Source organism: Pseudophryne corroboree, chromosome 1, assembly GCF_028390025.1.
Source record: "Pseudophryne corroboree isolate aPseCor3 chromosome 1, aPseCor3.hap2, whole genome shotgun sequence".
Classification (NCBI taxonomy): Eukaryota; Metazoa; Chordata; class Amphibia; order Anura; family Myobatrachidae; genus Pseudophryne; species Pseudophryne corroboree.
Window position 1 is genome coordinate 321,180,854 of NC_086444.1, and position 26,496 is coordinate 321,207,349.

General features: G+C 49.0%; 1 protein-coding gene across 4 annotated transcripts in view; it reads right to left on the reverse strand.

Moving 5' to 3' along the window:
• DHX37 (DEAH-box helicase 37) overlaps window positions 1-26,496 on the reverse strand; it is a 108,212-nt gene that overhangs the window by 7,654 nt on the left and 74,062 nt on the right. For all 4 annotated transcript variants that reach the window (XM_063964595.1, XM_063964596.1, XM_063964597.1 and 1 more), the window contains exons 21-25: window positions 25,086-25,202; window positions 24,833-25,005; window positions 12,327-12,441; window positions 11,248-11,385; window positions 7,371-7,465 (exon numbers count right to left, since the gene is read on the reverse strand). In XM_063964595.1, the coding sequence (XP_063820665.1) occupies window positions 7,371-7,465; window positions 11,248-11,385; window positions 12,327-12,441; window positions 24,833-25,005; window positions 25,086-25,202 (638 nt within the window). The remainder of the gene's footprint in view (window positions 1-7,370; window positions 7,466-11,247; window positions 11,386-12,326; window positions 12,442-24,832; window positions 25,006-25,085; window positions 25,203-26,496) is intronic.

The following is a 26,496-nucleotide window of genomic DNA, read 5'->3' on the forward strand; positions in this document are numbered from 1 at the left end:
ATTTAGGATGCGGTAACCCTGCCGCAGAATGAGCTTGCTGAATCGTGTTACAGATCCAACGCGCAATAGTTTGCTTTGAAGCCGGAGCACCCAGTTTGTTGGGTGCCTGCAGGATAAACAGCGAGTCAGTTTTCCTGACTCCAGCCGTCCTGGCTACATAGATTTTCAAAGCCTCCAAGTCCCGAGTAGCCGCAGGCACCACAATAGGTTGGTTCAAATGAAACGCTGATACCACCTTTGGGAGAAATTGGGGACGAGTCCTCAATTCTGCCCTGTCCATATGGAAGATCAGATACGGGCTTTTACATGACAAAGCCGCCAATTCTGACACACGCCTAGCCAAAGCCAAGGCCAACAGCATGACCACCTTCCACGTGAGATACTTTAGCTCCACGTTCTTAAGTGGCTCAAACCAGTGTGATTTCAGAAAATCCAACACAACGTTAAGATGCCAAGGTGCCACTGGAGGCACAAAAGGGGGCTGAATATGCAGCACTCCCTTAACAAACGTCTGAACTTCAGGCAGTGAAGCCAGTTCTTTTTGAAAGAAAATAGATAGGGCTGAAATCTGGACCTTTATGGATCCTAATTTTAGGCCCATAGTCACTCCTGACTGTAGGAAGTGCAGGAATCGACCCAACTGGAATTCCTCTGTAGGGGCCTTCCTGGCCTCACACCAAGCAACATATTTTCACCATATACGGTGATAATGTTTTGCTGTCACGTCTTTCCTAGCCTTTATCAGCGTAGGAATAACTTCATCCGGAATGCCCTTTTCCGCTAGGATCCGGCGTTCAACCGCCATGCCGTCAAACGCAGCCGCGGTAAGTCTTGGAACAGACAGGGCCCCTGCTGTAACAGGTCCTGTCTGAGAGGCAGAGGCCATGGGTCCTCTGAGATCATTTCTTGTAGTTCTGGGTACCAAGTTTTTCTTGGCCAATCCGGAACGATGAGTATAGTTCTTACTCCTCTCTTTCTTACTATCCTCAGTACCTTGGGTATGAGAGGAAGAGGAGGGAACACAAACCGACTGGTACACCCACGGTGTCACTAGTGCGTCCACAGCTATCGCCTGAGGGTCCCGTGACCTGGCGCAATATTTTTTTAGCTTTTTGTTGAGGCGGGACGCCATCATGTCCACCTGTGGCAGTTCCCAACGGTTTACAATCTGAGTGAAGACTTCTTGATGAAGTCCCCACTCTCCCGGGTGGAGGTCGTGCCTGCTGAGGAAGTCTGCTTCCCAGTTGTCCACTCCCGGAATGAACACTGCTGACAGTGCTAGCACGTGATTCTCCGCCCATCGAAGAATCCTTGTGGCTTCTGCCATTGCCATCCTGCTTTTTGTGCCGCCCTGGCGGTTTACATGGGCGACCACCGTGATGTTGTCTGACTGAATCAGTACAGGTTGGTTTTGAAACAGGGGCTCTGCTTGACTCAGGGCGTTGTAAATGGCCCTTAGTTCCAGTATATTTATGTGTAGTGAAGTCTCCAGACTTGACCACTGTCCTTGGAAGTTTCTTCCCTGAGTGACTGCCCCCCATCCTCGGAGGCTTGCATCCGTGGTCACCAGGATCCAGTCCTGTATGCCGAACCTGCGTCCCTCGAGAAGATGAGCACTCTGCAGCCACCACAGCAGAGACACCCTGGCCCTTGGGGACAGGGTGATCAACCGATGCATCTGAAGATGCAATCCGGACCATTTGTCCAACAGATCCCACTGAAAGATCCTTGCATGGAACCTGCCGAAGGGAATTGCTTCGTAAGAAGCCACCATCTTTCCCAGGACTCGCGTGCAGTGATGCACCGACACCTGTTTTGGTTTCAGGAGGTCCCTGACCAGAGATGACAATTCCTGGGCCTTCTCCTCCGGGAGAAACACCTTCTTCTGTTCTGTGTCTAGAATCATTCCCAGGAAAAGCAGACGCGTCGTAGGGATCAGCTGCGACTTTGGGATATTCAGAATCCAACCGTGCTGTTGCAACACTTCCTGAGAGAGTGCTACGCTGACCAACAACTGCTCTTTGGACCTCGCCTTTATGAGGAGATTGTCCAAGTACGGGATAATTATAACTCCCTTTCTTCGAAGGAGTATCATCATTTCAGCCATTACCTTGGTAAATATTCTCGGAGCCGTGGAGAGACCAAACGGCAACGTCTGGAATTGGTAATGACAGTTCTGTACCACAAACCTGAGGTACTCCTGGTGAGGTGGGAAAATGGGGACATGCATGTAAGCATCCTTGATGTCCAGCGACACCATAAAATCCCCCTCTTCCAGGCTTGCAATAACCGCCCTGAGCGATTCCATTTTGAACTTGAACTTCTTTATATAAGTGTTCAAGGATTTTAAATTCAGGATGGGTCTCACCGAACCGTCCGGTTTCGGTACCACAAACATTGTGGAATAGTAACCCCTGCCCTGTTGAAGGAGGGGGACCTTGATTATCACCTGCTGGAGGAACAGCTTGTGAATTGCCGCCAGTACTACCTCCCTGTCCTGGGGAGCAGCTGGCAAGGCTGATTTGAGGTAACGGCGAGGGGGAGTCGCCTCGAACTCCAGCTTGTATCCCTGAGATACAATTTGTACAGCCCATAGATCCACTTGTGAGCGTAACCACTGGGTGCTGAAGTTTCGGAGACGCGCCCCCACCGCATCTGGCTCCGCCTGTGGAGCCCCAACGTCATGCGGTGGACTTCGTGGAAGTAGGGGAGGATTTTTGTTCCTGGGAACTGGCTGTCTGGTGCAGCTTCTTTCCTCTACCCTTGCCTCTGGCCAGAAAGGATGCTCCCCTGACCCGCTTGCCTTTCTGAGGCCGAAAGGACTGTACTTGATAATATGGTGCTTTCTTAGGCTGTGAAGGAACCTGAGGCAAAAAAGTCGACTTCGCAGCAGTTGCTGTGGAAACGAGGTCCGAGAGACCGTCCCCAAACAATTCCTCACCCTTATAAGGCAAAACCTCCATGTGTTTTTTAGAATCAGCATCACCTGCCCACTGCCGAGTCCATAATACTCTCCTGGCAGAAATGGACATTGCATTAATTCTAGATGCCAGCAGGCAAATGTCCCTCTGTGCATCCCGCATATATAAGACGACGTCTTTTATATGTTCGATGGTTAGCAAAATAGTATCCCTGTTGAGGGAATCAATGTTGTCTGACAGGGTATCAGACCATGCGGCTGCAGCACTACACATCCATGCTGAAGCAATAGCAGGTCTCAGTATAGTACCAGAGTGTGTATACACAGACTTCAGGATAGCTTCCTGCTTTCTATCCGCAGGCTCCTTTAGGGCGGCCGTATCCTGAGACGGCAGTGCCACCCTTTTAGATAAGCGTGTTAGCGCCTTGTCCACCCTAGGGGATGTTTCCCAACGTAACCTATCCGTTGGCGGGAAAGGGTACGCCATCAGTAACCTCTTAGAAATCACTAGTTTCTTATCAGGGGAACTCCACGCTTCTTCACACAAATCATTTAATTCATCAGATGGGGGAAAAGTCACTGGCTGCTTTTTCTCCCCAAACATAATACCCCTTTTGGTGGTAACCGGGTTAATATCAGAAATGTGCAATACATCTTTCATTGCAGTAATCATGCATCGGATGGCTTTTGTAGACTGTACATTTGTCTCATCCTCATCTACACTGGAGTCAGACTCCGTGTCGACATCTGTGTCTACCATCAGAGCTAGCGGGCGTTTATGAGCCCCTGACGGCTTCTGAGTCGCCTGGGCAGGCGCGGGCTTAGACCCCGGCTGTCCCAAGGCCGCTGCGTCATCAAACCTTTTATGTAAGGAGTTGACACTGTCGGTTAAGACCTTCCACATATCCATCCAATCAGGTGTCGGCCCCGTCGGGGGCGACACCACATGTATCTGCCCCTGCTCCGCCTCCACGTAACCCTCCTCATCAAACATGTCGACACAGCCGTACCGACACACCGCACACACACAGGGAATGCTCAGACTGAGGACAGGACCCCACAAAGTCCTTTGGGGAGACAGAGAGAGAGTATGCCAGCACACACCACAGGGATTTACACTGCTAATAAGTGATTTTCCCAATAGCTGCTTGTCTGTATCGATTTGCGCCTAAATTTATGTGCCCCCCCCTCTCTTTTTAACCCGTCTTGTACCTGGATACTGCAGGGGACAGCCTGGGGAGCGTGCTTCCAGCGGAGCTGTGAAGGGAAAATGGCGCTGGTGTGCTGAGGAAGAAGGCCCCGCCCCCTCAGCGGCGGGCTTCTGTCCCGCGTTTTGTGTGACTTAATGGCGGGGGTTTTCACACATATACAGTGCTAGACTGTATTATGTGTGTAATTTGTGCCAAAAGGTATTATAATTGCTGCCCAGGGCGCCCCCCCCCCCCCCCCAGCGCCCTGCACCCTACAGTGACCGGAGTGTGTGGTGTGCTGTGGGAGCAATGGCGCACAGCTGCAGTGCTGTGCGCTACCTTAATGAAGACCGGAGTCTTCTGCCGCCGATTTCATCTGTTCTTCTGTCTTCTGGCTCTGCAAGGGGGACGGCGGCGTGGCTCCGGGAACGGACGATCGAGGTCAGGCCCTGTGTTCGAACCCTCTGGAGCTATTGGTGTCCAGTAGCCTAAGAAGCACAAGCTAGCTGCAAGCAGGTAGGTTTGCTTCTCTCCCCTCAGTCCCACGTAGCAGTGAGTCTGTTGCCAGCAGATCTCACTGAAAATAAAAAACCTAACATATACTTTCTTTTCTAGCAAGCTCAGGAGAGCCCACTAGGAGCACCCAGCTCTGGCCGGGCACAGATTCTAACTGAGGTCTGGAGGAGGGGCATAGAGGGAGGAGCCAGTGCACACCAGATAGTACCTAATCTTTATTTTAGAGTGCCCAGTCTTCTGCGGAGCCCGTCTATTCCCCATGGTCCTTACGGAGTTCCCAGCATCCACTAGGACGTCAGAGAAATTAAGACGGTAGTTCCGCTTCTACTTCCTGAACCCAGGCCTCTTTAGCTTTAGCAGCCGAAGAGGCCGCAATAGTAGGCCTATGCACAGCTCCAGCCAGAGTGTAAATGCACTTCAAGCAACCCTCCACACGCTTATCCGTCGATTCCTTCAGAGAAGTGACGGTAGTGACAGGCAGAGCAGATGACACTACCAGACGTGCGACTTGTGAGTCCACCGGCGGCGGCGGCTTCCCAATTTTTGCTTAACTCTGCAGCGAGGGGATAACGAGCCAGCATTTTCTTAAACAGGGAGAATTTCTTTCCTGGTTATTCCCAGGATTCCTGACGTATGTCAACTAAATGGTCAGAATGTGGTAAAACTAATTTAGTAACCTTCGGACGCTTAAACTTATCTGGTTTCTTAGAGGTAGCTGGGGGTTCTTCATCATCATCAATTTGAAGAATCATCCGTATAGCCTCCAAGAGGTCAGGAACATCCACTTGGGTCAGGGATTCCCCATCAGAAGCATCTGCATCAGTGTACGAGGGATCAGTGTATGCCCCATCTTCTTCCGATGAAGTATCTGTAACATGAGTGGACTATGAGTCTTTGGCGGGCGAGGGTTAGGATTCTGCTTGGCCAAAGACTGATTTAATTGCTGTAACTGAGAGGACAGAGCATCTGCCCATTTTGGATTTACAGCAGGGACAATATGTGCCTGTAATGGCACAGGAGGTCCCATAGGGGGCACAAGTCCAGTTACCAGCGTAGTCAGTAAATTAGAGAATGTAGCCCACAGTGGGTCAGTAGTTACCCCCGACCTAGGAAACTGACTAAGGGGTACACAGTCCCCAGCACCTGAACCCTCAGCTGCAATATTTTCCTCAGAGATATCCGGGGCGTGAACACTGTCAGAGGCAGAGTCTGCCACCGAACCCTCACCGGACGAGAAGACATTATATGAAAGCATTACCGTAGGGTAGAATAGTACAATAAAAGCAGACAGAATACCTAACAAAAATCCCCCCAGATAGTGTGACTACCGGCAGAGCACACACGGAGGATTTAAGAGGTAAATGGTGACTGTAAAACACAGAGAAAATACCAAAAAAAAGTATATCCTGTGAAAACCACTATATTATATGAAAACCCTGACGCATATAGCCCCCTTCAGGGTACAGAATATAGGGATAGCAGTAGATGTGAGATACACGGAATGGAAATCACACAGCAAATATTGGCACACACACACACACACACACACACACACACACACACACACACACACAGTCACATGTACAATGCAGAAATTATCACAGATAACAATAAAACTGCACTGGACTAGCAATACTTTAGTAACTGCACTACACAAGTAAAGCTAATTAGGTATATAGATATAGCAGTGCACAGTAAACACTGGATGTATATCACAGGGTACTTGTACTAAATAACCCTGACAAAGTGCACTAAACACATGTAGAATACTCAAGTGTCATGTAAATGCACGGCGCCGATGATGCAGGCGGCTTTACAGAGGAGGCATTGCCCAGCAGTCCCAGAGCAGCGCAGCTGTGTGTGTAATGGCGCCGAAACGCTGACAGGGAGTGAGGGAGAGAGAGAGATGCAGCTCCAGGGCGGGAACATTAGCAGTAAATGGCGTCCTGGGGCTGGGGGGGGGGGGGGGGGTTTACAGGTCAGAGCCAGATCCCCTTGCTGGACTTCAACACCGGTACTGCGGCCCTTAAAGAAACGGACTTATGCAAAAATCCGACATGTGCCCATGCTCTGGTGGTCTAGTGGGGTTCCTGCACGGCCACAGTGTCCACAACAACGCGCGCAGTCCACCTCCCAAGGACCGCGCCGGATCACGGTTTGTAGCGGGTCCCGCCTGGGGGACCCTCTTACCTCCTCCTTTCAGCAGCCATGCGATCCCGGAGAGCAGCGGTGGTGTGTCTGTGTGTGCCCTTATCAGAGAACCGGAGCCTCCGCTGTAGTTACCCGGCAACCAGGGCGCAGGCATGTACAGCGCTACTGGGAGGTGAGGGAGCCACAGCATGATGTGTCAGAATGACACAAAGCACTTTTAAGTGCCTATGCTGAGGCTCTGAAGTCTTCTTTCTTCACTTGAAAGCTCTTTTCAGGGCTGCCCAGCGCAGCCCTCCCTGTTAGCCTGCACTGCAGGCACCAACATACAAACTGAGCTCCTGTACACGGAGGCAGGGTTATAGAGGAGGCGGCGCTGTGCATCTTGGGAACAGTCAAAGCTTTTAGCCTGTTGGTGCCTCGGCTCAAGATCCAACTCTACACCCCGATGTTATCCCTGTGGATCCCCAGTGTACCCCACTGCAGAAACTAACATTTAGTATTTTCCTATGGGTGATTAATTCAATGTAGTCAAAAAAGATTTGTCATGATTTATATAGAGCTTTGATGTACCATCACCTCTAACTTTCCCATACCTTCCCTTCAAGCAAAAACTTGGCAAAATACTTGTAGCGCTCTAGGCCTTCTGGATAATCAACCACAACAGCTGGAAGCTGCCATCCGACTCGATCTGGGGGATAAAAGATGACAAATTTAATTGTCAGGTAACATATAATACAGAAACAAACCTTCTTTAGAATCCTCCTTTCTGTTCATCATTGATCTATCGAGAACCATGTCAGCATATAGACCAATTACACACAGGATATCTAGTATCTGCACTTGACATGCAGAAGAATGCCTTTGGGACGATCCTTTAGACTGCACTAAACATTCAAATATGAACAACGCTTATAGATTCCATGGGGTATATTTACAAAGATTCGTGTTTTGAAGGGTGTTTGAACTCGAATGGTATCGGGTGCATTTTACTGCAACTTTTTGAATCCTGATACGATCATTCACTAAGCTGCCGAGTTTTGCCCAATCGTTTTTTCCGATGTCGATGTGATTCGTAATATCAGGCAGTGTTTTACGGGAGTGATGAGTAAAACACTGCCTGACAAAACACAAGGAATCCCGGCCGGATCTGTGAGATCCGTGCAGGGCTTCATTGTGTACCTTAAAAAGTTGATTAAAGTCTTAAAAATTCTGAAAAAAATTGCGTGGGGTCCCCCCTCCTAAGCACAACCAGCCTCGGGCTCTTTGAGCGGGTCCTGGTTGAAAAAATATGGGGGGGAAAATGACAGGGGTTCCCCCATATTTAATCAACCAGCACCGGGCTCTGCGCCTGGTCCTGGTTCCAAAAATACGGGGGACAAAAAGCGTAGGGGTCCCCCGTATTTTTGAAACCAGCACCGGGCTCCACTAGCCAGGTACATAATGCCACAGCCGTGGGACACTTTTATACTGGTCCCTGCGGCCCTGGCATTACATACCCAACTAGTCACCCCTGGCCGGGGTACCCTGGAGGAGTGGGAACCCCTTAAATCAAGGGGTCCCCCCCCTCCAGCCACCCAAGGGCCGGGGTGAAGCCGAGGCTGTCCCCCCCATCCAAGGGCGGCAGATGGGGGCTGATAGCCTTGTGAAAAAATGTGAATATTGGCCCTCATTCCGAGTTGATCGGTCGGTATTTTTCATCGCATCGCAATGAAAATCCGCTTAGTACGCATGCGCAATATTCGCACTGCGACTGCGCCAAGTAATTTAACAATGAAGATAGTATTTTTACTCACGGCTTTTTCATCGCTCCGGCGATCGTAATGTGATTGACAGGAAATGGGTGTTACTGGGCGGAAACACGGCGTTTTATGGGCGTGTGGATGAAAACGCTACCGTTTCCGGAAAAAACGCAGGAGTGGCTGAAGAAACGGGGGAGTGTCTGAGCGAACGCTGGGTGTGTTTGTGACGTCAAACCAGGAACGACAAGCACTGAACTGATCGCACAGGCAGAGTAAGGTTGAAGTTACTCAGAAACTGCTAAGTAGTTTGTAATCGCAATATTGCGAATACATCGGTCGCAATTTTAAGAAGCTAAGATACACTCCCAGTAGGCGTAGGCTTAGCGTGTGTAACTCTGCTAAATTCGCCTTGCGACCGATCAACTCGGAATGAGGGCCATTGTTTTTAGTAGCAGTACTACAAGTCCCAGCAAGCCTCCCCCGCAAGCTGGTACTTGGAGAACCACAAGTACCAGCATGCGGTGGAAAACCGGGCCCGCTGGTACCTGTAGTACTACTACTAAAAAAATAGGACACACACACCGTGAAAGTATAATATTACATACATGCACACCTCCATACATACATACATACATACATACTTACCTATGTTCCCACGAGGCTCGGTCCTCTTCTCCATGTAGAATCCTTGGGGTACCTGTGAAAAAAATTATACTCACATAATCCAGTGTAGAATCAGACCTTTGCATAATCCACGTACTTGGCAAAATAATAAAACGGAAACCCGACCACGCACTGAAAGGGGCCCCATGTTAACACATGGGACCCCTTTCCCCGACTGCCAGGACCCCCCCTGACTCCTGTCAAAGGAAGTCCCTTCAGCCAATCAGGGAGCGCCACGTCGTGGCACTCTCCTGATTGGCTGTGTGCTCCTGTAGTGTCTGTGAGGCAGCACACGGCACAGATACAATGTAGCGCCTATGCGCTCCATTGTAGCCAATGGTGGGAACTTTGCGGTCAGCAGTGAGGTTACTTTCGGTCAACCGCTGACCGCAAAGTTCCCACCATTGGCTACAATGGAGCGCATAGGCGCTACATTGTATCTGTGCCGTGTGCTGACTCACAGACACTACAGGAGCACATAGCCAATCAGGAGAGTGCCACGACGTGGCGCTCCCTGATTGGCTGAAGGGACCCTCTTTGACAGGAGTCAGGGGGGGTCCTGGCAGTCGGGGAAAGGGGTCCCATGTGTAAACATGGGGCCCCTTTCAGTGCGTGGTCGGGTTTCCGTTTTATTATTTTGCCAAGTACGTGGATTATACAAAGGTCTGATTCTACACTGGATTATGTGAGTATAATTTTTTTCACAGGTACCCCAAGGATTCTACATGGAGAAGAGGACCGAGCCTCGTGGGAACATAGGTAAGTATGTATGTATGGAGGTGTGCATGTATGTAATAAAATTATACTTTCACGGTGTGTGTGTCCTGTTTTTTTGGGGGGTATTTTTTTAGTAGTAGTACTACAGGAACCAGCGGGCCCGGTTTTCCACCGCATGCTGGTACTTGTGGTTCTTCAAGTACCAGCTTGCGGGGGAGGCTTGCTGGGACTTGTAGTACTGCTACGAAAAACAATATTCACATTTTTTCACAAGGCTATCAGCCCCCCATCCGCCGCCCTTGGATGGGGGGGGACAGCCTCGAGCTTCACCCCTGGCCCTTGGGTGGCTGGAGGGGGGGGACCCCTTGATTTAAGGGGTTCCCACTCCTCCAGGGTACCCCGGCCAGGGGTGACTAGTTGGGTATGTAATGCCAGGGCCGCAGGGACCAGTATAAAAATGTCCCCCGGCTGTGGCATTATGTACCTGGCTAGTGGAGCCCGGTGCTGGTTTAAAAAATACGGGTGACCCCTACGCTTTTTGTCCCCCGTATTTTTGGAACCAGGACCAGGCGCAGAGCCCGGTGCTGGTTGATTAAATATGGGGGAACCCCTGTCTTTTCCCCATATTTTTTCAACCAGGACCGGCTCAAAGAGCCCGAGGCTGATTGTGCTTAGGAGGGGGGACCCCACACAATTTTTTTTTCCAGTTTCTACACTAAACAGACCCTTTCCCATAGATAACCATGCACAGATCTCACTGATCCGTGCATGGTTATCCAAACTCGACTGGAAAAAGCAGGTCTATTTTTTTGCTGCTTTTTTTAACGAATCGATAAAAAACAGACCCGCACTTGAGCACTCAGACACTAACACCCAAATACGAATGAATAGTGAATGCCCGTATTCTATGAAATAACAGCCACGTTTGACCGATTGTCTATTCATTCGTATTTCTGAACGTTGTCATTCAAACCATTACGAATAGTCCAAACACTGCCGAGATTGGTGCTTAGTGAATTCCCGGATTGGGACTTAGAAAAAAAAGCACAAATCGGACAAACTCGGATTCTTAGTAAATACTGGCCCATGAATCTTATCCCATTTCAGGACATGCAGGATGTAACCAACAACTGGTAGCTGCAAGCTTTAGTGATGGCGGAGCTCACAGCAGCAGGCCACCACCACAACTCATTTCACATTTAAAAAGATCAGTTTTAAATTGCAAATCAAGTTTCTAAATGTAAAATTGTGTGAAAAGCTTAATGTGGCACAACACTATATACACATCTAATGTGTTTGTTGGCACTGCTTCCAAATGCAAAAGGTGATAACATATTTAGCGTATACGTACAGAAGGTGCTTTGTCTGTGGCACTTCACAGTTCCTGATTCTGGGCAATAAAATGGAGGAGGGTTTTCCAGGGGGTTTCCAAAGTGACAGAATTGAGGAAGCAATGCAGGAATCCACTCGGGCTCAATGGAGGAAACACCTACAATAATAAAAAAAACATTATATCCATTACGTATCTCAGTTCATGCCTAGTTTACAAAAAACAAAGCAAAAAACAGTTTCTTACAGAATGGCTAGGGACAGTGGGCCTAATTCATCATAGATCGTAGATGTGTAAAAAACGGGTTGTTGTTTCGGCTAGACCACGTCCTGCCCCCTCAAAATGCCGCCATGACACCCCCTCCTGCCCCATGCGAACGCCTCTGTCTTATTGCTCTTGCATCTCACTGTGGGGGTCATTCCGACCCGATCGCTCGCTGCAGTTTGTTGCAGCGATCGGGTCAGAACTGCGCATGCACCGGCACCGCAGTGCGCTGGCACATGGCAGCCGTCGGTTGCCGTGAGACAGAGGCGGTCGCTGGGCGGAAGGGGGATGGATGGTGGTCTTAAGCCGTCGTTTAGGGGGTGCGGTCCGGCCAATGCAGGTGTGGTCGGACCGTTGGGGGGGGCGGGCCGCTGCGGCCACGTGACATCTCACGCAGCCGCTGCCGCCACGACGAACAACTCCCGGCCGGCCACAGGAGCTGCGCTGGCCGGGAGATACTCCAGAAATATAAAAGCATTGCTGCTGTGCGATGCTTTTGTATTTGTGCGGGGGGGGGGGGGGGGGCCACACCGACATGCGGGGCGGACTAGCCCTGTGCTGGGCGTCCCCCCACGTCAGGAAAGATGATCGTAGCTGTGCTAAATTTAGCACAGCTACGATCAACTCTGATGACCCCGTGTGCGCACGTGCAGACACTTAACAGCTCTTCAGCATGCAAATGCTGTATTAGGCCCAGTGTTTGTTCAGCCACTGCATGAGATAAAGCTGGCTATCCTACCACTTACTGAAAGGCAGATGGGTTTGCTAGGTGCAGCTTCTAAATTATATAAGAGAAAATAGAAATTAAATGGTTATAATTCAGGGCAGCATCATACCTTTCATGTACATTTTGGTTGTTTCCAAAATTTCTTGGTAAACCACCAAATCAGGAAGCTGTCTGAAGAGTGAAGAGTTTGGATGAATGAACACCGGATCTTCTAGAAGAGGAGTCTGGAAATGTAAATACAGAACAATTTTTGTTATTTATTTATTAAACATTAGATTATCAAACCTTTTTAAGAAGACAAGTGGAGTGTGGAACCAATCAGGTTTTAGCTATCATTTTCCAGTATGCACTAGATGAGGGATAGCTACAATTTGATTGATGGATAACACCTCCACTTGTCCGCTTCATAAATAGACTTAATAAAATATTGCACATCCTATATAATAAAAGGCCAACACTGCTCCAGAACTCTATGGGGAGGGGGGGGGGGGGGGGAATTCAAGTGTTTTGCGCGCCAGGGGCCACTAGATGGCACTCAACAAAGCAATTCTAATGATTAATAAATTACAGACTAATTCCTATGTTCCCACTTCATAAACAGTATAGCAGAAAGAAGGGAAACCAGACGGACAGGAAAACCATATGCAGAGAACAGAGGCAGGCTGTTTTGTTTCATAGTCTAGAAAGACTGGGGAGAAATGAATCATACTTTATACAGAGTGGAGAAGTGGACAAGTTGCCTGAAGAAACCGATCAGCTTCTATATAGCCTTTATAAAGTATATTCTACGAAGTGATAAGCAGAAACTTATTGGTTGCTATTGGCAACTTCTCCACTCTTCAGTAAGTTTGATACAACTCCCCTTAAGACTGTATTTATCATTGCTAGTTTGTTCACTAGATATTAGGGGCCAAAGACAGTGAAGTAGTTCTTCCAATAAAGGCAGTATGCAATACCGCCGCCCGACATCGGCATCCATAGATTTAAGATGCCGACAGGGTGCTGAGGGCAAACAAGCCTCTTGCGGGCACGGTGGTGAGTTACGCTCATCACAGGTATTATTCTCCCTCTATGGGTGTTGTGGACACCCATAGAGGGGGAATCACCTACCTCGCCAGTATACCGGCAGCGGTTTGGTGCCCCCGTTGGGATCCCGGCACCTGTATTGTGTTCGCCGTGACTATTGGTATGCTAACTGCATACCTTTAACAAATGTCCTGTAGAAAAACAAATGTTTTGAAACCCATCTAATCCAGGGATCACAGCCCCAAAAGGAGCTGCAAAATGTAGATGATATCAGGATTTTGGTACTTACCGATAAATCCCTTTCTCCGATTCCACAGGGGCCACTGGAGCGTAGTTACAATGGGGAAATAGTAGGCAGTAATTGGGAGCTGGCACTTTAAAATTCTCACACTGTGGCTAGCTCCTCCCCTATTATCTCCCCTCCAAGCCAGTCTACGTAAAACTGTGCCCGAGGAGAGCTGGAATAAACAAACCGTAAGGTAGAGGAGGTTAATGAAGCCCTGTAAACCAGGATAACACATACCAAACCTGGAACAGAACCTAACAAACAACCGGCTAGCCCGAACTCAACAAGCAGTCATATGGTGATCTGCAAACTGTTAAGCAAAAAACAAGGAGGAACAGCGCTGGGCGGGCGTCCAGTGGCCCCTGTGGAATCGGAGAAAGGGATTTATCGGTAAGTACCAAAATCCTGATTTCTCCTTCATCCACTAGGGGCCACTGGAGCGTAGTTACAATGGGGACGTCCCAGAGCTCCCAAAACGGGTGGGAGAGCGCTGAGAGTCCTGTAAAACCACTCGGCCAAACTGTGATGCAGAGGCCGCAAAAGTGTAAAACTTGTAGAATTTGACAAAAACAAATGTCGGTCCGACCAAGTAGCCGCCCGGCATAAAGTATTCATGGAGACCCCACGGGCAGCTGCCCACGAAGGTCTCACAACGCGCGTAAAGTGCGCTGAAATGGAAAACGGAGGCTTCCGAGCAACCGCCAAGAAGACTGTCTGATGGTCAGATGTATCCAACAGCCCAGCATATGCTGGGACCCCGGCTATTTAGTACGGGAGCATCGTACAGAACAAAGAAGAAAAAACCCTTCGTCGAATAGCCTAAGACCTCTGTAGAGAGAGTCGGCGAACCCTGACAACAGTCAAAGAGGACTGAAAAACACTAGTGTCAGATTTATATGAAAAACGGACATCCCCTTTGGAAGAAACTACCGCTGAGGCCGAAGCTCAGCCAGGGGAGTTGCCAATAAAGTACTCCCTGAAAGAGAGCCCGAACTTACAGCCGCCAGGCTACTCTCTTTTGGAAGAAAACCGAAAAAAGGCAGAGACTTAAAATTCAGGACAATGTGGTTTGAAGCGCAGCGGAGCAAAACCTCCCAGGAGGAACCAAAGATGACGGCTGAATGGTAACTGAAAGAAGGGGAAAACCCCTTTTTTCCCTATTATGTCCCATACCGTTTTCCAAAAGTGGCAAAAGCGAGAAGAGGTAACAGACTTCTGAAATCGGGGCCCAGTAGGCCTAACCGAACTAGGGAACTCATCCCTTCTGAGGTCTCGTGAACAGTCACACGGTTAAATGAAACCAGTGTAAGATTGAACAAAGAAAAGGACCCTGTTGAAGTAGTCCAATCGAGGTAGGAGCCAAGGCTCCTCTACTGACAACAGGTGTAGCCGTATCTTCAAGTTATGGGTGGCCCAACCAGAGCCACCGAGAGGACTAGCACGCATATTCCCCTCCTGTGATACCGAAAGTGAGGTAGAAATAGAAAAGGAGGCAGGATAGAATAACCAGAAACTCCCAGGAGCCCTGAGGGCATCCTCGGCTACTGCCGCCAGAGCTCACGTCCAAGAGTAGCAAAGGGTTAAAGAGTCAGTCAGAACGCCCTGAGGTCGATCCGAAATCTCCGCCAACATCGGACCAGCTGACAAACTCCGGGGAATGTTCCCTCACCCGGGAGTCTGACCTGGTGGCCCGACCTGGAAAGAAGATTGTTGTCCCCCGCTCAGCGGGGAATGTAGGCGACCAATCATTGCGTCGCAACTTGACTGAAGAAATAGAGTACCTGGTGCCGAGGAAGGAAAAATCCTCTGACGGACCGTGTTGAGAAAACGTCTACGAGGAGCATAAATAAGATTTTACTCACCGGTAAATCTATTTCTCGTAGTCCGTAGTGGATGCTGGGAACTCCGAAAGGACCATGGGGAATAGCGGCTCCGCAGGAGACTGGGCACAACTAAAGAAAGCTTTTAGGTCACCTGGTGTGCACTGGCTCCTCCCACTATGACCCTCCTCCAAGCCTCAGTTAGGACACTGTGCCCGACGAGGTGACATAATAAGGAAGGATTTTGAATCCCGGGTAAGACTCTTACCAGCCACACCAATCACACCGTATAACTCGTGATACCATACCCAGTTTAACAGTATGAAAACAACTGAGCCTCTCAACAGATGGCTCAACAATAACCTTTTATTTAACAATAACTATGTACAAGTATTGCAGACAATCCGCACTTTGGACGGGTGCCCAGCATCCACTACGGACTACGAGAAATAGATTTACCGGTGAGTAAAATCTTATTTTCTCTGACGTCCTAGTGGATGCTGGGAACTCCGAAAGGACCATGGGGATTATACCAAAGCTCCCAAACGGGCGGGAGAGTGCGGATGAATCTGCAGCACCGAATGAGAGAACTCAAGGTCCTCCTCAGCCAGGGTATCAAATTTGTAGAATTTTGCAAACGTGTTTGCCCCTGACCAAGTAGCAGCTCGGCAAAGTTGTAAAGCCGAGACCCCTCGGGCAGCCCGCCCAAGATGAGCCCACCTTCCTTGTGGAATGGGCTTTTACTGATTTAGGATGCGGCAGTCCAGCCGCAGAATGCGCCAGCTGAATTGTGCTACAAATCCAGCGAGCAATAGTCTGCTTAGAAGCAGGAGCACCCAGGGTGCATACAGGATAAATAGCGAGTCAGTCTTCCTGACTCTAGCCGTCCTGAAAACATACATTTTCAAGGCCCTGACTACGTCCAGCAACTTGGAATCCTCCAAGTTCCTAGTAGCCGCAGGCACCACAATAGGTTGGTTCAAGTGAAAAGCTGATACCACCTTAGGGAGAAACTGGGGACGAGTCCTCAATTCTGCCCTATCCATATGGAAAATCAGATAAGGGCTTTTACATGACAAAGCCGCCAATTCTGACACACGCCTGGCTGAAGCCAAGGCCAAACACATGACCACTTTCCACGTGAGATATTTTAGATCCACGGTTTTAAGTGGCTCAAACCAATGTGATTTTAAGAAACTCAACACCACGTTGAGATCCCAAGGTGCCACTGGAGGCACAAAAGGGGGCTGAATATGCAGCACTCCCTTAAGAAACGTCTGAACTTCAGGTAGTGAAGCTAGTTCTTTCTGGAAGAAAATCGACAGAGCCGAAATCTGTACCTTAATGGAGCCTAATTTCAGGCCCATAGTCACTCCTGCTTGTAGGAAATGCAGAAATCGACCCAGTTGAAATTCCTCTGTTGGGGCCTTTTTGGCCTCACACCAAGCAACATACATCCGCCATATGCGGTGATAATGCTTTGCAGTTACATCTTTCCTGGCTTTAATCAGCGTAGGAATGACTTCCTCCGGAATGCCCTTTTCCTTCAGGATCCGGCGTTCAACCGCCATGCCGCCAAACGCAGCCGCGGTAAGTCTTGGAACAGACAGGCCCCCTGCTGCAGCAGGTCCTGTCTGAGCGGCAGAGGCCATGGGTCCTCTGAGATCATCTCTTGAAGTTCCGGGTACCACGCTAGTCTTGGCCAATCCGGAACCACGAGTATTGTTCTTACTCCTCGTTTTCTTATTATTCTCAGTACCCTTGGTATGAGAGGCAGAGGAGGGAACACATAAACTGACTGGTACACCCACGGTGTCACTAGAGCATCCACAGCTATCGCCTGAGGGTCCCTTGACCTGGCGCAATATCTCTCTAGTTTTTTGTTTAGGCGGGACGCCATCATGTCCACCTGTGGCCTTTCCCAACGGTTTACCAACAGTTGGAAGACTTCTGGATGAAGTCCCCACTCTCCCGGGTGTAGGTCGTGTCCGCTGAGGAAGTCTGCTTCCCAGTTGTCCACTCCCGGAATGAACACTGCTAACAGTGCTAAGACGTGATTTTCCGCCCATCGGAGAATCCTTGTGGCTTCTGCCACCACCATCCTGCTTCTTGTGCCGCCCTGTCGGTTTACATGGGCGACTGCCGTGATGTTGTCTGATTGGATCAGTACCGGCTGGTTTTGAAGCAGAGGCCTTGCCAGACTTAGGGCATTGTAAATGGCCCTCAGTTCCAGAATATTTATGTGTAGGGACGACTCCTGACTTGACCAAAGTCCTTGGAAATTTCTTCCCTGTGTGACTGCCCCCCAGCCTCGAAGGCTGGCATCCGTGGTTACCAGGACCCAGTCCTGTATGCCGAATCTGCGTCCCTCTTGAAGATGAGCACTCTGCAGCCACCACAGTAGAGATACCCTGGTCCTTGGAGACAGGGTTATCAGCCGATGCATCTGAAGATGCGATCCCGACCACTTGTCCAAGAGGTCCCACTGAAAGGTTCTTGCATGGAACCTGCCGAATGGAATTTTGCTTCGTAAGAAGCTACCATTTTTCCCAGGACTCGTGTGCAGTGATGCACAGATACCTGTTTTGGTTTCAGGAGGTCTCTGACTAGAGATGACAGCTCCTTGGCTTTCTCCTGCGGGAGAAACACTTGTTTCTGTTCTGTGTCCAGAACCATCCCCAGGAACAGTAGGCGTGTGGTAGGAACCAGCTGTGACTTTGGAATGTATAGAATCCATCCGTGCTGTTGTAGCACTTCCCGAGATAGTGCTACTCCGACCAACAACTGCTCCTTGGACCTCGCCTTTATAAGGAGATCGTCCAAGTACGGGATAATTAAAACTTCCTTTCTCGAAGGAGTATAATCATTTCTGCCATTACCTTGGTAAAGACCCTCGGTGCCGTGGACAGTCCAAACGGCAGTGTTTGGAATTGGTAATGGCAATCCTGTACCACAAATCTGAGGTACTCCTGGTGAGGATGGTAAATGGGGACATGTAGGTAAGCCACCTTGATGTCCAGGGATACCATGTAATCCCCCTCCTCCAGGCTTGCAATAATCGCCCTGAGCGATTCCATCTTGAACTTGAATTTTTTTATGTATGTGTTCAAGGATTTCAAATATAAAATGGGTCTCACCGAACCGTCCGGTTTCGGTACCACAAACAGTATGGAATAGTAACCCCGTCCTTGTTGAAGTAGGGGCACCTTGACTATCACCTGCTGGGAATACAGCTTGTGAATTGCCTCTAGCACAGTCTCCCTGCCTGAGGGAGTTGTCGGCAAGGCAGATTTGAGGAAACGGCGGGGGGGAGACGCCTCGAATTCCAGCTTGTACCCCTGAAATACTACTTGAAGGATCTAGGGATCCACCTGTGAGCGAGCCCACTGATCGCTGAAATTTTTGAGGAGGCCCCCCACCGTACCTGGCTATGCCTGTGGAGCCCCCCCGTCATGCGGTGGACTCAGAGGAAGCGGGGGAAGAATTTTGATTCTGGGAACTGGCTGACTGGTGCAGCTTTTTCCCTCTTCCCTCGTTTTACACGCTTGCATTTCTGAAGCCGAAAGGACTGTACCTGATAATACAGTGCTTTCTGAGGCTGTGAGGAAACCTGAGGTAAAAAAATTTTCTTCCCAGCTGTTGCTGTGGATACGAGGTCCCAGAGACCATCCCCAAACAATTCCTCACCCTTATAAGGCTCTATGTGCCTTTTAAAGTCAGCATCACCTGTCCAGTGTCAGGTCTCTAATAACCTCCTGACCGAATGGACATTGCATTAATTCTGGATGCCAGCCGGCAAAATATCCCTCTGTGCATCCCTCATATATGAGACAACGTCTTATGTTCGCAAAATAGTATCCCTGTTTGACAGGGTTACAGACCACGCTGCAGCAGCACTATCTGCAGGTCTCAGTCTAGTACCTGAGTGTGTAAATACAGACTTCAGGATAGCCTCCTGCTTTTTATCAGCAGGTACCTTCAAAGTGGCCGTATCCTAAGACGGCAGTGCCACCTTTTTTGACAAACGTGTGAGCGCCTTATCCACCCTAGGGGATATCTCCCAGCGTAACTTATCCTCTGGCGGGAAAGGGTACGCCATCAGTAACTTTTTAGAAATTACCATTTTCTTATCGGGGGAACCCATGCTTTTTCACACTTCATTCACTCATTTGATGGGGGAACAAAACACTGCCTGCTTTTTCTCCCCAAACATAAAACCCTTTTTTAGTGGTACTTGGGTTAATGTCAGAAATGTGTAACACATTTTTTATTGCCGGGATCATGTAACGGATGTTCCTAGTGGATTGTGTATATGTCTCAACCTCGTCGACACTGGAGTCAGACTCCGTGTCGACATCTGTGTCTGCCATCTGAGGGAGCGGGCGTTTTTGAGCCCCTGATGGCCTTTGAGACGCCTGGGCAGGCGCGGGCTGAGAAGCCGGCTGTCCCATAGCTGTTACGTCATCCAGCCTTTTATGTAAGGAGTTGACACTGTCGGTTTATACCTTTCACCTATCCATCCACTCTGGTGTCGGCCCCACAGGGGGCGACATCACATTTATCGGCATCTGCTCTGCCATCACATAAGCCTCCTCATCAAACGTGTCGACACAGCCGTACCGACACACCGCACACACAAAGGGAATGCTCTGACTGAGGACAGGACCCCACACAGCCCTTTGGGGAGACAGAGAGAGAGTATGCCAGCACACACCAGAGCGCTATATAATTTAGGGATTAACACTATATTGAGTGAATTTTTCCCAATAGCTGCTTGTATATACAATATTGCGCCTAAATTTAGTGCCCCCCCTCTCTTTTTAACCCTTTGAGCCTGAAAACTACAGGGGAGAGCCTGGGGAGCTGTCTTCCAGTTGCACTGTGAAGAGAAAATGGCGCCATGTGCTGAGAGAGATAGCTCCGCCCCTTTTTCGTGGACTTTTCTCCCGCTTTTTTATGGATTCTGGCAGGGGTATTTATCACATATATAGCCTCTGGAGCTATATATTGTGATATATATGCCAGCCAAGGTGTTTTTATTGCTGCTCAGGGCGCCCCCCCCCCAGCGCCCTGCACCCTCAGTGACCGGAGTGTGAAGTGTGCATGAGGAGCAATGGCGCACAGCTGCAGTGCTGTGCGCTACCTTGGTGAAGACTGATGTCTTCTGCCACCGATTTTCCGGACCTCTTCTTGCTTCTGGCTCTGTAAGGGGGACGGCAGCGCGGCTCCGGGACCGAACACCAAGGCCAGTTCCATGCGGTCGATCCCTCTGGAGCTAATGGTGTCCAGTAGCCTAAGAAGCCCAAGCTAGCTGCAAGCAGGTAGGTTCGCTTCTTCTCCCCTTAGTCCCTCGCTGCAGTGAGCCTGTTGCCAGCAGGCCTCACTGTAAAATAAAAAACCTAATTATATACTTTCTTTCTAGAAGCTCAGGAGAGCCCCTAGTGTGCATCCAACCTCGGCCGGGCACAAAATCTAACTGAGGCTTGGAGGAGGGTCATAGTGGGAGGAGCCAGTGCACACCAGGTGACCTAAAAGCTTTCTTTAGTTGTGCCCAGTCTCCTGCGGAGCCGCTATTCCCCATGGTCCTTTCGGAGTTCCCAGCATCCACTAGGACGTCAGAGAAAATTGGATATGTGTCGAACCAGAAGCTCCTGGATCCTCCGGATATTCAGAAGCCACCTAATGTACAGAGTGGGATAGTAGCAGTAGATTGTCCCATTAGGGAACCAACGTCACCTCCTGCCTTTGAAAAAGAGTTATTCTGCGAACTTCCTGAACCCTGTGGGATCGGAAGAGAGACCGAAAGGAAAGGACTGACAGTGAAAATGAGAATCCTGTAATACGAATCTGAGAAAAGCCCGATGAGGAAACCCAACCGAAATCAGTAAACAGGCATCTCTGAAGACAAGGGACACGTAAAACTCCCCTTCTTGTTCAAACTAGCAATCACAGACTGAAAGGATTCTAAGGCCAGAATATGCCTGGCCAAGCCCACTGGCTTCGGAACGTGAAAAGAAAACAAAGACCTGAGAACTGTCCCGATTCAAATGATATGTGAAAAACAGGGATCAACACCCTTTGCGGTTAGGAGCATATGGAGCACCACCTGCAGTATGACTCTCTTGTCATTGTAAATCGTCCGACCCATGCCGAGGGACTCCTGAGACGGTTGTACTCCAAAATCTAGTCTATAACCGCCCGAGCCTTCTCCCACCGACATGCGCCTATCCTGGGACCCTCCAGGTGGTAGGAAGGTCTGACCTGTAGTGGGTGTATAGGATGACCTAAAATCAGACTGGACCGAGGATGTTGAACCTCTGCTTCAGCCTTTTACCCTGAGATCCCCTGGCGACGGATATCGCCCGTGTGGAGTCGAAAGCTTGAAAAGGCACGGAAAAATCTAAAGGAAAGACCGGTAAAGGTCTGTCTTGGAGCTGGGGTAGTAGTAGGATAAAGCAAAGTGGACTTACCTCCAATGGCTCAAGAAATCCTGCAGAAAGTTCCTTCCCCTGAACCATCTGCCCCGTAGGATTTCATGTTCACCTATCACTGTCGCAGCCCCAGAGGTAGTCGGGTTAAGACAGCCCAAGCGAAAATGCAGGTTCCGAGTCTGCAGACGTGGAGACCTCCAAAGAACATAAAGCAGAATCGTGATTCTGACCTATACCAAAGTATCAAATGATCCTGATACGAAACATCCTGTAACCTAGAGGACAATTGTTCCACAACCTACCTGCTCCGGACAAGGTAGAACCCAGCTGCCGCATATGTGTCTTCGATGGATCCCTGAGCAAGGTTGCCTCAGGAAAACGGCAGCTTGTTGGACCGGCGATACATCGAGGGGTATACCCTGGAGAGGTCCTGATACCATTTCCTGCCGTCTGCGGGGAAAGGATAGGAAAACAAACATTGTTTGATACCTGAAATTGTGTATTCGGGTGTCTGCCGGCCGCCCCCCGGAGCCTGCCCAGCTCATCCGAAACTGGACCAGTCGCTGTCATTTCGTCATCGGCGTCGAACCCTGATGGACTTGACGTGCCCGCCTCCTTTACCTGCAGTATCAGACGAACTGCTGTATAATGCACCTGGATATTCTGAGACACTGGTTCAGACTCCACAGAAAACGGACCTTATCAGTATCCTGGACATCTCTCTCTCTCCTCCCGGAGAGGCCTTTCCACTGCTGAGTTGTGTAACATGGAAGGTTATCAAGGCTCTTTTAGAAACCTGGAGAGGTGAAATGACGTACATGGTCTCTGGTTAACAGCGACATTACCTGCATAATCTGAGCTTGTCAAACAGGAGCGTCCTGCAGGTGCGTGGAGGACTAAGCAGATGGATCCACCGCATACTTCACACCTAAGAGGGAATTCCTTGACTATCCCAGGTGAGACAAACGAAAGGAGAAAAGGTGGGTTAAATAAACACAGCCCTATGTAAGGTCTGCACTATAATGTGTAGTGACCGACACAATTCAAATAAACTTTCTGGAGCAGCGGAGACCTGAACCAGTAGGTCTGCGCTGTGGGACAGGAGTCTTAGCCACTAGACTATAGGAGCTCTCCCTTCAGATACCCGCTACAGCGACAGTTTGTCTGATGCCACACACATTCCCCAAATTACTACCAGTATTATTATTATTAAGCGAAACCAAGGAATAATAAAGGGAAGGTAACACCTGCCCTGTATGTAGAGTACTGCTAAATTAGGAAGACGCAATACATGTTTCTCGGAGGCTCCGCTGGTTTCCCAAAATGGCGTGCAGTCTGCAAAAAAAAAAGCCGGGGGGAAAAGTTATGTGGCAAGGCGGAGCTAATGTGAAACCAGGTCTGTCTTATAATAAAAAAACATTTCCACTATATATGGTAGTGTAACCGTATATATATATATATATATATATATATATATATATATAATGATGATGCTTTCATGAGCCCGATATAGAGCAGGCTGTAATCCATGTGTGTGTGTGCTGCGGAGCGGGGAGCCCGCTGAGCAAAGTTCAAACATTAAATGAAGCAGTAAGCTCCCTGACTCTCCCTCCAGCAATGCGTGAAGTGGCCGTGGAGCAGGGAGCCCGCTGTGCAGAGCGGAATTCGGTCGTCCCCCAAAACGTAACTAACCCGCTTCAGTTCCACGAAGCGGTGAGCGCCCTGTATCCCCCTCCGGCAATGCGTGCGGGGAGCAGGGAGCCCGCTGTACAGAGCGGGAAATGCAGTGGCTGGGGAGCGGGGCGCTGAGCCCGCTGTACAGCGCGGGAGCCTGTAGTTTACCCGGAGCGGTGAGCGCCCTGTATTCCCTGCCGGCAAAGCGTGCAGCGGCCGGGTCGCGGGGAGCGCTCACTGTAACGAGGAGCTAGCTCCGCCCCCCGCTCTGGCGCAAAATTTTAAACGAACCCGTCGGTGAGTGGCCTGCATCCCCCGTCAGAAATGTGTGTCGCGGGTGGGGAGCGGGGAGCGCTGAGCCGCAGTACAGAGCAAGCGCTGTGCATAGTGCACTGAAGCTCCGCCCCCCCTTAAAGGCGCCAAATTTGAACCAGAAAAGGCGCCTCTGGTTATAATCTGACCCACTCCAGACACATGAGATTATACAGTGGCACACTGAAGGAATAAACATATTACTTAGAGCATATTGCACTAGTAAATGTGTAATGTAATATATAAGTCATACATCAATGTGAAGGGGGGGGGTGTTTACTCACCACTGCTTGCAAATGGAGTGGCCCCAACACGCGCCGCACGCAGCGGTGTCCGGCCACTGTTACTTACCGCTGCCGTGCTGCCGGAATCTTCTGCTGGTGGAGCGGCCCCCGACACACACCGCACGCAGCGGTGTCCGGCCAGCTCAGGAGAGCTCAGTGTCTCCCTCAGCCGGGGCCCATCCCAAGCCGCACGCAGCTGCGATGGGACCCCGCCGGCAGCTCCCGCGGTGCAGACTGGCAGTGGCAGAGCTGCCAGTCTGTGTGTGATAGTAAGAAAAATAAAATAATAAAGAAAAAAGAAAAAATTCTTCAGCTAAACCCAAGTGAACCAGCTACCTCGGGCACTAAACTAAGACTAAGACTGGCTTGGAGGGGAGATAGTAGGGGAGGAGCTAGCCACAGTGTGAGAATTTTACAGTGCCAGCTCCCAATTACTGCCTACTATTTCCCCATTGTAACTACGCTCCAGTGGCCCCTAGTGGATGAAGGAGAAATTTTATATATTTAACATATCCTATTTAATAGTTATCCAAAACCAACACACAGAACCACCCCAGCTCTGAACTTATACCAAGTGACATTTGCAGTCAAATAGAGTTTGTATCTTAACCATATTTTTAGGCTACTAGTTTCCTGCAATGATTATTAGGAATAGTGGAATTCAGCACAGGGTGATAACTGCTTGTATATGATATAAAGCAGTTACCTTTAAAGCTTAAACAAACCTACTAATTAATGCTCTGGTGGACACAGAAAAGGAATATTTAATATCATGTGCTGACCTTATAAGCATTCCTCCATTTCTCATCAAGGAGTTCTTCTGGGCGAATCCGCCTGGCTATGTGATCCCCCAAACCAGACATTACTATTTGCCTCAAATAGTTCACTTGTGTCTCTGTAGGTGGTTGCATCTTGGAGTCGAGGAAAATGGAGACATCAGAGCACAGTGTGTTGACTAGAGAGAGAGAGAAACAAACTTGTTAATTATCTGTAGATATAGCAATTACTAAGCTGACCCATTAGTTTCTATGTTACCAGTTGTGGTTAGCTGTCCTCGTAAACGTCTGATCTCCATCATGGCTTTAAACCTCAGGCCATTACGTTCACAAAAATTTGGAGTCAGTCCAGAGTATTCACAAGCACCCACAGCCCCTATGAAAACAAAACGCTAGACTGATGTTATATGCTGGGCCATACGGAATCCAATGCATGCAGTTTTATTAAATAAGAATACGTCCAGTTTTTTGGGAGTTAGAGTTCAGTGTTTATTATCCCATCCTGTGTTTATCTCATGTTATCACATGTGAAAAAAAATCTATGGGGGAGCTTCCATAAATCACAGCTTGTATCACGTGGCCTCTACTTCCAGATGTGCACGGAAATGTTCAGCTAGAGGTCTGTGATCAACCAGAGACTAGTCCAGATGCAGAATGTAATGCGGAGGTGTAAGCAGAAATCTTTTAGATGCTGCCTAGAGTGTAGTCAACTAATTGAACCACCCCTATGTTTTTTGGGAATAGTTAGTAACTATAAATGAAAAAAACACTCCATGCATATCATAATTTTATTCAGTATGCAGTCAACACAATTTTAGGGTTGGATAGGCTGCAGTTAGTGTTACCATTACATGAAAGTGCGTTGGAAATCGTACTGTCTTACATGTCAACATTAGGTACATATCAACTTAATATAACACAACCATTTTAAACAAGTCTTGTCATGATCAAGAATAACAATTTCTAATCACCTTAATAGGGGAGAACAAAGGGTGTTAGGGTACAGAGTCCTACAGAGAGAAAAAAAAAAAAAAAAAAAGAGCCACACGACAGGAATCAGAGAGACCAGTACCAAGAGACAGGACAAGTCTTGTGAGGATGTCAGGAGATGGGATCCCAGGAAACAGTTGAGTGTGAAAGGACATATGATCGCAGCACAGAAAGAGAACATGTTTGTAAGGGGAAAGAGTGTCACCTGGGACTCTGTCTTTCATTCCCAGGCAGAGTGCCAAGGAAATTGGTCAGACGACTGGACAGAGGAGCTAGGGATAAGGCTAAAATACAGTACCAACTGATCCCTATTAAATATTGTAATTTTAAACCTTCTGTGTCATCTCTCCTTTATTTCTTCTTCGGGATGTCTTATTATCACCCATCTCATTCTCTATTCCAGTCTTCCACTCTTTTATCTTATCCTCTTTACTTCTCTCCTCCTCTCTCCCCGCAACCCTGGCTCCTTGTGTATAGCACCCTCGATCTCTCCATTATCTCTCTCAGGCTGTGTCTCCTCTCTCTTTCTGTCTCTCCCTCTCGCTTGGTATTACTTACCCAATTTTTTCTCCATGCTAGATCTGTTGTTTTTTTTGTACCCTGGGGTAGAATGAGATGCATAATTGCTTCACTCCAAAATTGCAGGGTGCCATGAAAAGGGGACAAAATGGGTGACTGAG